This window comes from Gracilinanus agilis, chromosome 5, assembly GCF_016433145.1.
Source record: "Gracilinanus agilis isolate LMUSP501 chromosome 5, AgileGrace, whole genome shotgun sequence".
NCBI classification, from domain to species: Eukaryota; Metazoa; Chordata; class Mammalia; order Didelphimorphia; family Didelphidae; genus Gracilinanus; species Gracilinanus agilis.
Genome location: NC_058134.1, coordinates 186,955,210 through 186,972,541, shown reverse-complemented (window position 1 = coordinate 186,972,541; position 17,332 = coordinate 186,955,210). Strand labels below are relative to the sequence as shown.

Here is a 17,332-nt window from a genome sequence, read left to right as displayed (position 1 = left end):
TTGAGGAGAGAGGCAAGTGGGTGGACAAATGTCATAGGATCATACATCTAGAGCAGGAAGAAAGTTTAGAGGTCATTTAATCCAACCCCCTCATTTTCATACTTGGGGAAACAGAGGCCTAGAGAGGTTAAGTAACTTGTCCAGGGTCGCCAGGGTAGTAAGTCCCAGAGCTAGGATTTAAACTCAGGTCCTCTCTAAATCTAACACTTACCACTGTACCACTGTCTCCCTCTTTGCCCCTGAGCCCTAACAAGTCCCTGGAAGGATGATTCAGGGACTACCTAAACAGCACCTGGGTAATAAGAATGATTAATTAAAATGGGACACTACCAGATGATTCTCTTCTTTTCCCTACTCTCTGTCTGGTGTTAATATCCTGAAATCTTTTTTTCTCCCACTCAGCTGAAGGCATTTTTCTTCTTGCTCTGGATGGAAAAATTCTTTGTTCCAGCTCTGGGAAGTACTAAATTTATAGTAATTGGTTTTGTTGTTCAGTCATTTATAACTCTTTGTTAACCCCATTTGGGGTCTTCTGGGCAAAGATACTGGAGTGGTTTGTCATTTCCTTCTCCACCTCATTTTATAGATGAAGAAACTAAGGTAAATGGGTTTTAGTGGATTGCCCAGGGTCACACAGTTAATAAGTGTCCGACACAAGATTTGAACTCATAAACATGAGTCTTCCTGACTCTAGGTCCAGAATTCTAGTCACTATACTACCTAGCTTCCCTGATAGTCATTGGATCTAGATTCACATCTCTGCACTGTTACTACTTATATGGTCCTGTGCAAGTCATTTACTTCCCTTAGCCTGGGTTTTTTCATTTGTAAAATTAAGAGGTGAGATCTCTTAGTGGATATCTAAGGGACCTTCTTCTATATCTTATGAATTGACTTTTATTTCTTCCTGTTCTTTTATTTTATTATTTTTTCTTCCTGTTCTTTAAAGATGCTCAGCAAAAATAAATAAAAATTATATATATAAAGATGCTCAGCAGCAAGTTTCTGATCTTCAGATGATGGTTTCTGCCCAACATCAGGTCTGAATCGCATACCAGTTGAGACTCAAACTACCTTTTTATTTTATTTTTTGCTTCCATCTTTTCCCCAATGCCTGTTTTTCTTACCCCATCATAATCTTCCTTTGAATTCTTCATTCCTGTCACATAGGGGAAACTAGAAGGGAGTAAGGAATTCAACTTTTGCATGAGTCAGTCGACTGGGAACTGCTCCAGGAGCTGGCAACCTCTGCCCCAAAGCAATAAAAGTGTACCCTTCTCCCTGCCCTGGGCAACCCTGTATTTCCTCACTCTTCTGTGTGTACCATATTTGTTTGTTTTCTCAATTTAGCCCAGTGTACCAAGGAAATGAGAGTTAGAGACACATCAAAGAGGCTGCCCTGTAATGGGCTGATGACTACCATTCACTCTTTTACAGGTCCAACTTTTAATAGTACCTGTCACATTTGAGGATAGCATCAGATTTTCCTGTTTAGGGCACAGGTGAAAGGGTGGTAAAGGAATTCTTACCTTGTAGCCAACATTGTTATTCTCCCATTTTTGCTATAACTAGTAAGGAATTATACGTTCATACTTTTTTTCAGTCCATGAAATAGAAAGGGAGGATTCAATCAAGAAAGTCCTCCAGAGACCGTTTAGTCTAACTCAAATGCATGAGGATTAAGTGAATTACTAGTAAATTTCAGCCACAGGATTTTATTCCAGAGCCAGTCCTTTTCCACTGTACTACACTGTCTTCTCTAAAAGATAGAGAATATGGCCCTGCATTTTATTATCTGTTTGACCTTAAAAATTTCACTTAATCTCTCTGGGTCTCAGTTTCTTTGTCTGTAAAAATTGAAGCTGGCCATAGATGACCTCTGAGGTCCCTTCCAGCTCTAAAACAATGACCCTGATAAAGTTCAAAACTCATATTGACCAAAAGACTTTTGATTGGCCTGTTTCACAACAATCACTCAGCTGATGAGTAAAAGATTTAGTTTGCTGCTCATTTCCCCCAATTCTTGCACAGATAGTTATTGTAGCATCATAGTGTATCTGGGATTGGAAAGGACCTTAGGGACTACCTAGTCCAACTAGATGGAACACGAAAGGTTTCTGCACTACAATATACCCAACAAGTGGTGGCCCAGCCTTTACTTGGAGATTTCCAAGGAAGAAGAATCCATTTCCTTTCCAAGCATCTAATTTTACTTTTGGACAATTCTAATTGTGAGGAAGTTTTTCCCAATATCAAGCTTAAACTGGCCTCTTGCAACTTCAACTCATTGCTACTAGTTCAACTCTCTCAGGTCCACCAGTGCAAGTCTAACTCCTCCTCCACATGACAGTCCTTCACATAGGTGAAGCCATTTATCATCCACCCTCCCTTCCTCCAAAGTAATCATCTTTTCCAGGCAAACATACCCTATTACTTTAACAAATATGGAAGGATATTGCCAGGAGATTGGTGTAGGCTTCTCATACGATGCTCATCTGTGACTACATAAGAAACCGTCAAATGATTCAAGACCATCAATGTCCAGAATAATATCCATTACAGGCACTAAACTGATTTCATGCAATTGATTGAAATACTGAGTCAGATTCTCCTGGCTACTCCCAGGACTAAAATTAGGTACTTTTATCTCTCTGCCCCTTTATGTATTCAATCCATTATTTTTAAAAGGTAGGAGTAGAGTTCCCTTAAAAGAATGTTGACCTATTGTTCAGCCTTCACCAAGGAAGGGCAACTCTTTTCATAGGAACCAGGAGTACCCTAACTTCCACACACCCTTACTTCCAAGATTCCATCTCCAGTTCTACCCTATGGCTTAAGGTAAAGAGGAAATGAAAATGGCTTGGAGCTATTAAAGGATATTGAGAGAAATTAGGATCTGCTTTAGAGAAAGAACATCATAATCTTTGAGAAGTAGTATGATATACTGGATAGTACATTGGACTTAAGAGTCAGGAAGGCATAATTTCAAATACTACATTGGACACTTACTATCTGGGTAACTCCAGGTAAATCAACTAAGTTCTTTGGGTCTCAGTTTCCTCATCTGTAAAATGAGGTTTGACTTAATGATCTCCAAGTGGCCTTCCCACTCTGAATATGTGATTCTATGTTCCTTCTGACTTATCAGGATACTTCCTAGTGAAAGGAAGAGGTGGCTTCTTACTGGAGGAAGGTGGTTTCAAACCCTGTAGGGGTATGGGATTTATTTGTTTCCTATTTTAAAAGAAAAGGTCACAATCCAGTGACCTAGCATTCCTACTAGCCCAGCATTCCAAACCAAGTTTTTAGTAGCCAACATCATTTTCAACCCCTCCATTTAATGCAACATTTTGCTTGAATTAATTACAATAGTACAAAAAAGGCAATTTTAATTCATTTTGAGAAAATGTCTTCTACCTTTAGGAATAAGAATATTTCATTTCTTTGACATTTCAAAAATTTTGGTTACAAAAACCAAATTTCTAATACAAGTGTGAATGGTGATCTCTTTCTTCTGGGTGCTATTGTTTATTGATAATATCAAGTGTTGCTGCATTGACAGGAATACAATTTAGTGCATGGATGAAGCTATAGAACAAGTAATTGCCTTTGCAGTCCTAAATCATAGTCCATAGTGAGAACCTGACATTGGCCTCAATGACTTGTCAAGAGATTAAATTTGTGTTGAACCAAGGTTACGTTTCGGTTGCATTCTGATTTCCCTCTGGGGTGATAAACTGTACCTTTGGCACGATCAGAGAAGAATTGTTCCTTCTCATGGAATTGTTCCTTCTCATGGAATTGTTTCTTCTCATGGAATTGCGCTTTCTCAGAGAGTTCTGATGGGACAGCTCACTCTTCTGAAGTGTTTGAATAAGTATTGAAGGCTTCTCATCAAGCTCCCTAGCACTACACCTGGGAGCAGCCACTTTGACTGTATTGCCAAACTTGGAGTAGTCCACAGAGTATACACCTTCCTCTTCTGTCACAATAGATACAAAGCGGTGACCCCACTGGATTTCCTCAGCAATGTAGGAGGTTCGAGCTTGAGTGGTGATGCCAGTGGTTTCAACCACTCCTTCCAAGATAACTATGACCTCTAAGTCTTGGGTGGCTAAGTCAGTGGCTGAGATTTCATATAAGGGACTTCGTTTATCAATTACATGGCAGATGATCAAAGGGGCCACCAGGAAAATATTGTTACTTTCTATGGGATTGTCAACCGGGATGTCAAGTTGGTGGATAGGCACTACCTCCCCTTCAGGGGTAGTTGTTTTCTTGACAACCTGGATTCGTACAGAGGCGCTAATGATCATGCTTTTCCTTAAATCACCTACCCGGAACATGAAACAAAGTCGGCCATTTCGTACGGCAATCACTGCATGCCGGCTGAAAATCAAGGTCTCTGCCCGTCTGTGAGCCTGAGCTGTCTTCATGAAGATACAGCCCAGCATGACTGCATTGATAATTAAGCCCACAATGTTCTGAAGAATCAAAACTGTGATAGCCAGAGGGCACTCTTCAGTCATCATTCTCCCACCAAATCCAATTGTCACTTGAACCTCAATGGAGAAGAGGAAAGCAGAAGTGAAAGACCTGTAAGAAACGATACACCAGACTAATGTCAGTAAGACAAATATTGAATAGTAAAATAAATACTCGAGGACCCTTAGAAATAGGAATAAAATTAATTTGCCAAAGGCTCACAGTAGCTGAATCTAAAGGAAAGAATGAAATAAAAATTTCCCTTTCCAGAGGCACATTATTTTCCATACCTCTAACTTACCGCTATTATTTCTAGTCCATTCAGTTGCCTCTTCTTTTTAGGAAATCATGGATACCCTATACCAGGGGTCGGCAACGTATGGCTCTCGAGCCATATCTGGCTCTTTTGAGGGCCAGATATGGCTCTTTCTGTAGGAGCCATAAAGTCAATTTTTTTTCAGGCGCTGTTACAGGCTCATGCACTGTGAGCACTGTATGGCTCTCACGAAATTACATTTTAAAAAAGGTGGCATTTATGGCTCTCACAGCCAAAAAGGTTGCCAACCCCTGCCCTATACTCTCCTTAGGTCCAACAACCAAGCCTAGTTTATGAGAAGGAAAGGCAGCCCAGAATAGCTATATCCTCATATTGAGAAGTAATTTTTTAAAATCCTAATGCACAGGTCAAAGATGATACCAAAAATACCTTTTTCAAAGTGAGCTCTAATACTTTTTTTTTTATTACCTAAAGTATATAAATTGAGTATTTTTTAGCTACTGTGCCACCTCGCTTCCCCTGTCATGAATTTTAAAACAGAAGTCATCAGTAAACATTTATAGGATGTGTATTATATACTTGACACTTTAGTAGATCCTGGGAATACAAAGAAATATGACACACTGTCTATACAAACTTACATAATGAAAAATAAATAATAGTTTGTAACTACTTAGCACTTTGGAAAGCAAAGTACTTTCCCATAAATTATTTCATTTTATCCTAAAGAAATCTAATGATCTAGGCAAGATTATAGATGAAGAAGTTAAGGTAGAGAAAGCCTAAATGTTTTCCCCAAAGTCATAATTTCTTATTTTTCTTTAAAAAAAAAAACACCTTAGAATACATACTTTGTGTCAGTTCCAAGGCAGAACAGTAAGGGCTGGGCAATGGGAGTTGAGTGACTTGCCCAAGGTCTCATAGCTAGGAAGTGTCCGAGGCCAGATTTGAAATGAGGATCTCCCATCTCTAGGTCTGGCTGAAGTAAGTAAAGCAGCAACATAACAAACTTATTAAGACCAGTTCTTATTATGTGGCAGGGAGGATGTTTACATAATAATAATTGCATTGCCGCAATTGCTATAGTACCTATTATGTACACCGTGCTAAAAAATATTATCTCATTTGATCCTCACAACAATCTTGGAAAATAGGGCTATTGTCCTCATTTCACAGATGAGGAAACTGAGGTAAACAGAAGTTAAGTGACTTGCCCAGAGTCATACAGATGGTAAGTATATGAGACCAATACTGGCTTTTCAACCTGGAATGATGGATTTTAGTATATTGTGTGACTGATGTGCCTTATGGTTACCTGTGATGCATGGTAACTCTAAATGCTGGCTGGATTCTGCTACCCTTTGTGCTTTTTGATGTTGAGCTCAGTTGTACAATTAGTAGAAACTCCAGAACAAATGATGGAATATTTTCTGAAAGGAATCATAATTTCTTATATTTCACAATAGTAAGAAATGCTTATTTTTAAATTATAGGAATAAAATGTTAGTTGAAAGTCATGGTATATACCGAATAATCACATTTTGGTTTTCAGTTTTTATAAGGTAGCAGGACTCATGGCTGCCCAAAAAACACAAGTACAAGATATCATAGTCATTGATATTTGTGTTAAAAATAACTGCAGGTGACATTCACTTTTCTACTACAAATAGTTTTTTAAAAGTCCAGTATTCAAGATTTATTGTCATGCAAATGTATACTGATTACTATATCCTGATATAGGAGAAAATCCTATTAAGAAACAAAGAAAAAACATCACATTCAAAACCCATTTTACAGGATTTGTTAAGGGATTTATGAGGGTTAGAAGTAAAAGGTTGCTTTGGCACTGCAAGTCCTAACTTTAAAAATGCACATGGATCATTTTCCTACTCATCATTTAACACTCAATTAGAGTTTTGAAAGCAAAACAATACAAACAATAAGGAAAGAAATGACTTTTGTTTATCCAGTGCATAATAAAACAATGCAATTTGTTTTCTCCATCAAAAAATCCTTGACTAAAATATACTAATGGCCTTGTCTCAATTCTGATCTGTCTTGACATCTCTGCAGCATTGACACTGCTGACCAGTCGGGTCTCTGCCTGGTTCTCTTTTTTTTGTCTGATCACTCCTTGGTCTCTTTTGTTGGATCCCCATTCATAGCACAGCCTCTGATTATGGAATGTTCCCCAAGGCTGTCATTGGTTTAATTATCATCTCTGCAAATGATTTATGTGTATGTGTTGTATGTGGTGTGTGTGTGTGTGTGTGTGTGTGTACATGAAACAGTTCTCCCAAGCTTTAGGCTAGCAATACCAATTGCCTCTCCAGTGTTTCAAAATGAATGTCCTAGAAACCATCTTGAACTCAGTATGTCTAAAAATGAACTTAACTTCCCCCCCACATCTATTCCTCTTCCAAACTTCTCCATTTCTTTAAAAGACACCACTATTTCTGCAGTATCCCAAGTTAATAACCTTAATTAATTAATTTTTTAAAATGCTCCCTAATTCTTCATTCTCCCTAAACCTCATGTATCTGAAGCACTTGCCAAATTTTGTTTTTACCTCCACCAAATCTTTCACCGTTGCCTCCTTTCTACTCATATAGCAACTACTTCAGTTGAGGCCACCATCATCTAATGTCCCAATTGGTTTCTCTGCCTCGCATTTCTTTCCACTTCAACTAATCCTCCCAAAGTCATCTTTCTTTATTACAGTTTTATGTCATTCTCCTACTAAATTTCAGTGGCTTCCCATTGCCTCCAGGATCCAGTATAAGCTTCCCTGTTCAGCTTTTGAAACTCTTCACAACCTAGCCCCAGTTATCTTTATACATTTACTATATATCACTCTCCCTCCCTTATTCTTCAATCCAGTCAAACTGGCCTTTTCTCAGTTCCTCCCACATTACATTTTATCTCCAATGCCTGCAACTTTGCAACTGACCATCCCCCCAAGCCTGAAATGTACTTTCTCCTCACGTCCCCTCCCAGAATCCTCTTCTTCTTCAAGACATAACTCAAATACCACCTTCTACATAAATTTTTCCCAGTTGACTCTATCTTCCAATGCCTTCCCTTTCAAACAACTTTAAACATAGTAAATGTTATGACATTACTTTGAAATTACTTTTATTTATTTTCTTGACACCATTCTGTATATATTTATATGTGCATTCATTTCCATCATTTTAATGCAAGCAATTTAAAAATAGAAATTGTTGGGGTTTTTTTTATCTCCCATACCTACTCTAGTACTATGCACAGAGTAGACATTTAGTAAATGCCTACTGATAACTGATTTAGAAAAACTTTAAAATCCTTTAAAAGATTTCACTCTTAAAAAATCACTTACAGATTACTAAATTATATTTTTGTGGCAAAATCCCACATTGTCATCCTATTAATAAATTTGACCATATATATCTGGTAGCTCATATCTCAGTTTATTTATGCAATTATGATTTGCTTTTATAGATTGATCAGAAAAAAGAATCCCTATAAAATAAACATGAATTACCAATACCAAAATTCAAGGGTAATAAATTCTTTTGAATTATGATTGGCTTTATAATCAACATTTTTATATCTCCAGTTACCTGCCACTTGTAATATTTTAATCCTTGTTTTACTTTGGTTATTGAGCAACAGTAGGATTTTTGTTTTAGTTTAACATTAAAAGTGTTAGACAATTTTTTTTTTACAGACTTAGTAATAAAGTTAGTGGAATAATTTAAATAAAGCTCACCTGAGCTGGATATATTGCTTACTATGAATAATGTCTGTGCCATTGTACTTTCTAAGACATAAACATTAATAAACTATGGTTCATTCATTGGCTTGTTAGTTCCTAACAAAGGGATAAGTAGTCATTTTATCCTTTACAATTTTTTGGAATACAGATTTCTTCAAACTAATGAAAGGACTTATCTTTGTACAGTATGTCAATCTGGAACATTATTTTTTAAATGTCCTAGCATTTTTTTTCAACCAGTCTTCCTGTCAGTTAATAGTAACCTTGTGAGATTGTTGCAACTAGTATAAATAATCTCTACTTAATGCTACCCTAAAAACAAGAGAATCAAAAAACCTGTATAACCAAATGTTCTTAGTACAAATATGACACTTTCAATCAAGAGATTTAAGATTCTCTGTACTCACACTTTTGGGAAATATTTGAGAAATGTGATTATTAAAAGATACCATCAGATTTAGGAAAAAATGGAAAGGACTGATTTTATCTTAAGCTTTCATAACTGGATTTCTATAAACCTAGCAGGGTCACTAGAGGTCATTGAGTACAGTTGTCCCTGAAGTATAAATCCTTTCTACATTCATTTTGAAATGAGAAGGCACCATTAAATACATTCCTTAGAGACAGTTCCCTCAATTCTGGCTGAACATTCTTTAAAATGAATGCTATATAGAACTGATTCATGCTAAAATATTTAATTTCAAAAACAGTGCTCAAAGCAAACTATATAAAGATAAATCTGGGTAAGGAAAGTTTTACATCTAGGTAAGTTGTTTTATATCTTGGGGATAGGAACCTTCCTGAACCTAGCTTTCTGACTTTTTTTTCTTCAACATATGAAAATGTGAAGGGAAAAATCCCATGATGCAATAGATTTGCCATTTGTCTCACTAGTTAAAGAACTGTCTGTATGCACTGAAAATAGAGTCTACAATATTTCTGTACTGAAAAGTAAACAAAATCTTACCTTACATTTCTTCATTCAAATATGTGCTGCCAGAAAAAAAATCTTATTAATCTTTTTAAGAAGCTAACATTGAGAAATGTCCAATGAAAACTCATTTTAAGTCAATCTAAAAATATATCAGATTTATTTCGAGAGGAGGTAAGCTTTTAAGGAAGACATGTGAAGTAGTTTTCACTTTAATTGATTTTTTTAGACATAAAACTGTATCAAAAGTTGTTTTCAGATGTTCTAGGGTTACCTGTTGCAATTAAGGTGCATTTTGTATTTGTTTTTGGAGACTGTATTAAACCCTTTACTTTTTTTTTCTGGGCAAATTTAGGGTAAAGTTGGGTTCTTAGCCCAGGATCCAAGATCTTGTCACTAAGGGGATCCATGGAGAGATTCCAGGAGTCTATGAACTCAGATGAGAAAAAAATACATCCTTATTTTCACCTATCTGTGGTTTCCATTGTCAGGTTCTGTATTCTATTCTGTTCATTTAAGAAATAGTATTCTAGGAGATGATCTGTAGGCAGTATCAGACTGCCAAAGGAGTCTGTGAAATAAAAAAAGGATAAGAACCTGTTGGATAGAGTGGTGAAGTGATAGTTGACAAGGCATTTTTGTTCTAATTATCGCGCCAGTCTCACATTCTACCTCATTTGATTACATTCTTACCTGACATTAGTCACACAAGCACTGGAATCCACACCATTTTTCTCCAATCCACTTTTTTCCATGTAAGCATGAATGTCACCATGGGCAAAAGCCACCAACCACCACATGATGGCAAAGAGCAGCCAGCTGCAGAGGAAGGACATGGTGAAAATCACCAGTGTGTGGCGCCATTTCAGATCCACCAAGGTAGTGAAGATGTCTTGGAGGAAGCGCCCTTGTTCCCGAATATTCTTATGGGCCAGGTTGCAGGCCCCACTCTTGGCGATAAATCGAGCTCTAGGAAGTCTGTCTCTGATGCGTGGCTTGCGCAGGTTCTCAGCAGCAATCCGGGCCAGCACATACTCTTCTGGAATAATGCTTTTTCTGGCCAACATTTTCCTTTTATCATAGCCAACCTATATTATAAGCAGCTGGTCCACCTATTGCCTCCTCCTCTCTGATTTGTCTTCCTACATAGGGAGAAAGATGATTTTTTAACATCTATTTTTCTTATCTCTCTAATATTTTTATTCAGAGTCCAGGGCCATATATTGGAGAACTGAGACCATTATCTGGTTTAAATTTAAATAAAATGCACTTTCTTGTCTGAATACTGGCTATTATTTATTGCCCTGCAAAATAACATGAAAAACTGGACTACTTTTTCTGGATCATCTGAGCACAATTCTGACTTTTCTTAAATATCTGTCTGTTTCAGATCAAGGACACTTTTTGGCCTAGCTTCAATTTTTCCTTTCATTCTTGATGCAAACATATACAAGCCTCATTTAAACCAAAACAAAAAAATGAACTAGGAATTCCCATCCCCTCCCTATAGAATTCTCTGAATGAATTATATTTGTTAATTCAGTTTCTAAAAAGGAATAGTCATATACACAATTCCCAAGATGCAGTTGGGCCAATAAAGAATGATAATATATTATTAAATGGTTGTAATGAAATAGCAATAACCACAGAGCTGGAAGAAAATGTCCTTGAACCTTTTTAGAAGCAGACAATGTCTAAGAGGTATTATTCTTGCCTCACATAAGTCCTATATTCCTTGTACTAGATAAAATAATTGACACTAATTATTCTTCTAATTCAACCTGTTAAATTATGAATTGCAAAGAAACCAATAAGGTTGAAAAAGAACTTAATTCTAATTCTAATCGTTGGGCTAATGCAGAAATCCTGAGGTAGCTTCAAAGAGACCAAGACAAAAGACCTTCAGGTTAAACAAAGCAAATCTTCGAATTCTAGGACACAAAATAGAAACTAGAGACTTACTCTGTTCTCCATTTGTTTTTGTTTTTGTTTACCTTATACACACAAGAGTTCCTCCGTTGTTCTCTCCGTACCTTTTTGGAAAAGGTGCAGAGAGAAGACGATTGCCTCCCCACCACCTCCCCCAGGAAAAGAGCTGAAACTTACTGGGATCTTCTGCAGCTGGAACAGCTGGAGTCCTCACCCTCGCTGCCGGCTGACCACCAGTCAAGTCACTTGTGCTTCCATCTATCCCAGTGCACGGAAGCAGCCTTTTATTCGTCACTAGGGGGACAGATCTCAGAAGGAATAGTCAAAAGAACAAAAAGGTATAATTGAACTCTTAAGTGCAGGGGAGGGAGTGGAGGTAATCGCATCGCCCTCCCCACCTCGCTTAATTCTTTTCCCTTTGAGTATGGGCTGGGGGGTAGTGGACGTAGAGTGGAAAGATAAAGTTGGGGGAGGGGTGATGCTCAATAAATCACTCTTTGGGGTTAGTGGTTTGACGCGCGCCACAACCACGGTGGTGCGGAGCGGAGGAGCGACGTTTTAGGAAGTGGGGACCAGCTGAGGCGAGTCCCGAGGAGTTACGAGGCAAGGCAGAGGGAAGCTGCGATCGCAAGGGGAAGGATGGGGAAAGATGAGGGCGGGAACCTTGGAAAAAAAGCTCATTTCCCTGCAGCCACAGCCTCCTGCCGCCTCGCTTGGACGCACAAGTCTTTAAAAGGCTCCCAGCAAACAGGGGGAGGACATTTCGGAGTTCACTGACGTCAAGGAGAAAGTTGGTTACTTTTCTTTTTCTTCTTTTTTTTTTTAAACCTAGAAACAGTGATACACCAAGCAGCTGAGGAAAGGCCAGAGAATTTATACAGAGAAGCATTCCAATCTGTAGCCTAAGATTTTAAATCTAGAACTGAAAGGAGCTTAGAGATCACCTGATCCAACTTGCTCATTTTACTGATTCGAAAACTGAGAATCAGAGATGTTAAGTGTCTTACCCAAGATCATATAGGTTAGAGGTGGCAAAAATGAGATTTAAATGCAGATCTCTGATTCCAAAGCCAGCACTTTCCCCACTATCCCACAGTAAGTGCTACGCACAATGTCAGAACACCTAGACGTCAAAAGAACTTTAGAAGTAATTTATAAGCCAGCCTTTCCCTCCCCACCAAGATAAAATAAAAAGGTTTGATAGGTTGAAATAGAATTAAGTGGTGCTTAAGTAACAAGCCACTAGAGATATTCAAACCCAGGTCCTTTGTTTACAGACGTCATGCTCTTCCCACTTATCAGATTATTGTCACCCACAATACAATTTCTTCCTAATGAGGAAACTGCCCCCTAAATAGAGACACCTGCCCACTGAAGCCTAACTGTAGCTTGGGAAAGGCTGTTTCCTTTCTGACTGGGACCAGGAAGAAGTTATCTTTCTACAAAGGCAAAGTTCTGTGGTTTTGTTAAGACCACATGGAAGATAAACCGGCATAAGTAAGAAAGAGAAGGGCATACATTGTATGCATTGCTATGGTTTTGCTGTTTGGTTTTTAAAGGAACTAAGAAAAAAGAACATTGTGTATTACCTAGCACAAGTTCAAGGCCTGAGACTGTGACACCTGAAACAAGATCTTTAATTCTTAGAAATTTGATTCATCTTCCAAGACTCAGAATCTAAAGGGCACAGAATAAACACTGTATTCATTGAATATCAATTGGCCTTTTAAGCTTCAATGCATCAAAATGTACTATTTCTGATAGCTTATTAGTATTGATGGCAATATTCTAGTCTACTTTTTAATTTTTTAGTCTTTTTTCTTACATGTGGATATAATTCTTAATAATAATTTTCTGACATTTTGAAAATTCATGTTCTTTTCTTCTCTCTCTCCCCTCCCTCCCCAACAAGATGGGTAATAAGATATAGGTTATACATGTGTTATCATGAAATAAGTATTTCCATGTTTGTCATGTTGTAAAAGAAGACAAATATCACTTACACAAGAAAAAAAAACTTATGAAGGAGATAAGGTAGAAAATGGTATGCTTCAATCTGCATTAAGACTATCAGTTCCTTCTATGATGGCAGATCGCTTTTTTTTTCTCATGAGTCTCTTAGAGTAGTCTTGGATCCTTGCATCCCTGATAATTGTTATGTTATTCACACTTGAACAATGTACAGTATTCTGGTTCTGCTCACTTCCCTTTGCATCACTTCATATAAGTCTTTCCAGGTTTTTTGGTGATCATCTTATTTGTCATTTCTTACAGTACAATAGTATTCAGCCATTCCCCAATTGATGGATATTCCTTCAGTTTCTAGTTATTTGCCACGATAAAAAGGGCTGCTATAAATATTTTTGTACAGTTGGTTCTTTTCCCCTATCTTTAATCTCTTTGAGATACAGATCTAGTAGTGGTATTCCTAGTTCAAAGGGTATGCATGGTACAATGGCCCTTTGCTATGGTTCCCAATTGCTCTCTAGAATGGTTGGATTAGTTCACAGTATATCAGTACCCCAATTTTTTTACATATCTCCTCCAATATTTATCATTTTCCATTTTTATCACTTTAGCTAGTCTGATGAGTGTGAGGTGGTACCTCAGAATTGTTTTAATTTGCATTTCATTAATTAATAATGATTTGGAGCATTTTTTCTATGACAAAAGATACTTTTAATTTCTGTTCATATCTTTAACCATTTGTCAAGTGGGAAATGCTTTGTATTATAAACTTGACTCAGTTCTCTCTATATATATTTGAGAAATGAAGCTTTTGTCAGAGAGGCTTCCTATAAAGATTTTTTTCCCCAGTTTGTTGTTTGTCTTTTAATCTTGGTTATATTGATTTTGTTTGTACAGAAACTTTTGAATTTAATGTAGTCAAAGTTTTCTATTTTACGTCTAATAATGTTCTCTATGTCTTGTTTTGACCTGAATTCTTCCCTTATCCAAAGATCATACAGATAAACTATTTTGTTCTCTCCTAATTTTTTTTTTTTGGTATCACCCTTTCTATCTTTTTTTTAAAATCATTTTTTTTAAACCTTTACCTTGCATCTTAGAATCAATGTGTGTTGGTTCCAAGACAGAAAAGAGGTAAGGGCTAGGCAATGGGGGTTAAGTGACTTGCCCAGGGTCACACAGCTAGGAAGAGTTTGAGGTCTGATTTGACCCTAGACCTCCCACTTCTAGGCCTGGCTCTCAATCCACTGAGCTATTCAGCTGTACCGCCCCCTCCCCCCCTTACTATGTATCCATTTTGACTTTACCTTTATGAGGTGTTGATCTAATTTCTGCCATACTGCTATTTAGTTTCCCTAGCAGTTTTTTTTTCAGTGAGTTCTTTTTTCCAAAAGCTTGGATCATTGCCTTTGTCAAATACTAGGTTATTGTGGCCATTTAACATTGTGTATTGAGTGCTTCCTTTATTCCATTAGTTCTCTACTCTGTTTCTTAGCCAGTAATGAATTGATGCTTGTAGCTTTATAATATAGTTTGAGACCCTGTATAGCTACCCACTTTATTTTATTTTTTCTATTAATTCCCTTGATATTCTAGGTCTTTTATTCTTCCAGATGAATTTTGCTTTTATTTTTTTCTATTTCTATGTAATAAATTTTGGGTGGTTTGATTGCTATGGCACCAAATTAGTAAATTAATTTGGGTAGAATTATAATTCTTATTATATTGGCTCAACCTACCCATGAGTGGTTAATGTTTTTCCAGTTGTTTAGATCTGACTTGATTTGTGTGAAATGTTGTGTAGTTGTGATCATATGGTTCCTGTGTTTGTCTTGTCATATAGATTCTCAGATATTTTATATTGTCTACAGTTATTTTAGATAGAATTCCTCTTCCTGTCTCTTACTATTAGGATTTATTGGTAGTATAGAGAAATGCTGATGATTTCTATGGATTTATTTTATATCCTGCAACTTTGCTAAAGTTGTTAATTGTTTTGATTAGTTTTTCAGTTGATCCTCTAGGTATACCATCATATCATCTGCAAAAAAGTAATAATTTAGTTTCCTTATTGACTCTTCTAATTCCTTCAATTTCTTCCTTTTTTATTCCCGTAGCTAGTATTTCTAGTACAATGTAGTGGTGATAATAGGTATCCTTTTTTCCAATTCATCTCCATTACAGATAATGCTTGCTAATGGTTTTAGAGAGATGCTATTTATTGTTTTGAGGAATGTTCATTTTATCCCAGGGTTCTCTAGTGTTTTGTTTTTTTAAAATAGGAATGAGTGTTGCATTTTGTCAAAACTTTTTTCTGCATCTTTTGAAATGATCGTGTAATTTTAATTGGTTTTGTTATTGATATAGTCAATTATACTAACGATTTTCATAATATTGAACGATCCCTGAATTCCTGGTATAAAACCCACTTGATCAAAGGGTATGATCTTTGTGATATACTGCTGTATTCTATTTGCTAGTATTTTGTCTAAATTTTTTGCATCAATATCCATTAGGGATATTAGTCTATAGTTTTCTTTCTCTACTTTTGTTATTCTTGGTTTAGGTATCAACACCATATTTGTGTCATAAAAGATATTTGTTAGAATTCCTTCCTCAGTTATTTTCCCAAATAGCTTATATAGTGTTGGAATTAATTGTTCTTTACAACTTTGGTATAGTTCACTTGTGAATCTTTCTGGCTCTGGGGATTTTTTCTTAGGAAATTCATTGATGGAGTGTTCAATTTCTTTTTCTGATAGAGGACTGTTCAAGTGTTTTATTTCCTTCTTCTGTTAACCTGGGTAATTTATATAATTTTAAATATTACCCTATTTCACTCAGATTGTCAGATTTATTGTCTTATAATTGGATAAAACAACTCTTAGTATTTGCTTTAGTTTCTTCTTCATTGGCTGCAATTTTTTTTCATTTTTAATACTGATAATTTGGTTTTCTTCTTTTTTAAATTAAATTAATCAATGGTTTATCTATTTAATTTTTTCATAAAACCTAACTCCTTGTTGGTTTATTTTATTTATTATTTGTTTGTTTTTTCTTATTTATTAGTTTTTAAATTTATTAGTTTATTTATTATTTTGACACTTAAAATTTTTTTTGCTTTCAATTTTATTAATCTCTCTTTTGATTTTCAGGATTTCTAGGTAAGTTGGTGTTTAATTGGAAGATTTTGATTTTTTTTCTCCAAGTTTTTTTAGTTGCATATCCAATTCATTTATCTACTCTTTCCCTGTTTTATTGGTGTAAGCATTTAGAGAAATAAATTTCCCCCTAAGTACCACTTTGGCTACATGCCAAAAATTTTGGCATGTTTTCTTCTTGTTGTCAATTTCTTTATTGAAATTGTTGATCGTTTATATGATTTGTTCTTTGATCTACTTATTCTATAAAATAAGGCTATTTATTTTCCAATTAATTTATGGTCTTTTTCATCCAGTCCTTTGTTTAGTATAATTTTTGTAGCATTATGATATGAAAATAATGCATTTAAAATTTCTGCTTTTTTGCATTTGCTTATGAGGCTTTTATATCTTATTGTCCATTTTTGTGAAGGTTCCATGTACCGCTGAAAAAATATACATTCCTTTCTATTCCCTTCAGTTTTCTCCACAGGTATATTGAGGTCTAACTTTTCTAAAATTCTATTCACCTCCTTAATTTCTTTCTTTTTTATTTTTTGATTTGATTTATCTAATTCGAAGAGTGAAAGGCTAATTAATATTCCTTGTTAATATGATTTTATTGTCTATTTCCTCTAGTAATTCATGTAATTTCTCCTTTAAGAATTTGGATACTATGCCACTTGGTGCATATATTTTTAATACTAATTTTACTTCATCATCTACAGTTCCTTTTATCAATATGTAATTTCCTTATCTCTCTTAATTTGGTCAATTTTCACTTTGCTTTATCTGAGATCATAATTGCTACCCCTGCTTTTAAAAAAAACCTTAGCTAAATCAAA

At 36.0% G+C, this 17,332-nt stretch overlaps 1 protein-coding gene across 2 annotated transcripts; it reads right to left on the bottom strand.

The window, feature by feature from the left end:
* Nucleotides 1-3,308: 3,308 nt before the first annotated feature.
* KCNJ8 (potassium inwardly rectifying channel subfamily J member 8) lies at nucleotides 3,309-12,425 on the bottom strand. 2 transcript variants are annotated; one of them, XM_044678316.1, is made up of 4 exons: nucleotides 12,387-12,425; nucleotides 11,557-12,207; nucleotides 10,144-10,592; nucleotides 3,309-4,596 (listed from the first exon to the last, which is right to left on the bottom strand). In XM_044678316.1, exons 3-4 carry the CDS (start codon nucleotides 10,515-10,517, stop codon nucleotides 3,696-3,698), a joined length of 1,275 nt encoding a protein of 424 aa, XP_044534251.1. In that variant the 5' UTR covers nucleotides 10,518-10,592; nucleotides 11,557-12,207; nucleotides 12,387-12,425; the 3' UTR covers nucleotides 3,309-3,695. The 2 variants fall into 2 exon arrangements, with proteins under 2 accessions (XP_044534251.1, XP_044534250.1); XM_044678315.1 differs by lacking the exon at nucleotides 12,387-12,425 and having other exon boundaries at nucleotides 11,557-12,312.
* Between the last annotated feature and the right edge of the window lie 4,907 nt (nucleotides 12,426-17,332).

Bases quoted from the DNA above. Each gene is read 5' to 3' on its own strand.
- KCNJ8 (XM_044678316.1), bottom strand. From the start codon at position 10,517: ATGTTGGCCAGAAAAAGCATTATTCCAGAAGAGTATGTGCTGGCCCGG. The intron at 4,597-10,143 runs GTAAGAATGTAA...CGTTTCTTACAG, and splicing joins GCTTGTGTGACTAATGTCAG to GTCTTTCACTTCTGCTTTCC.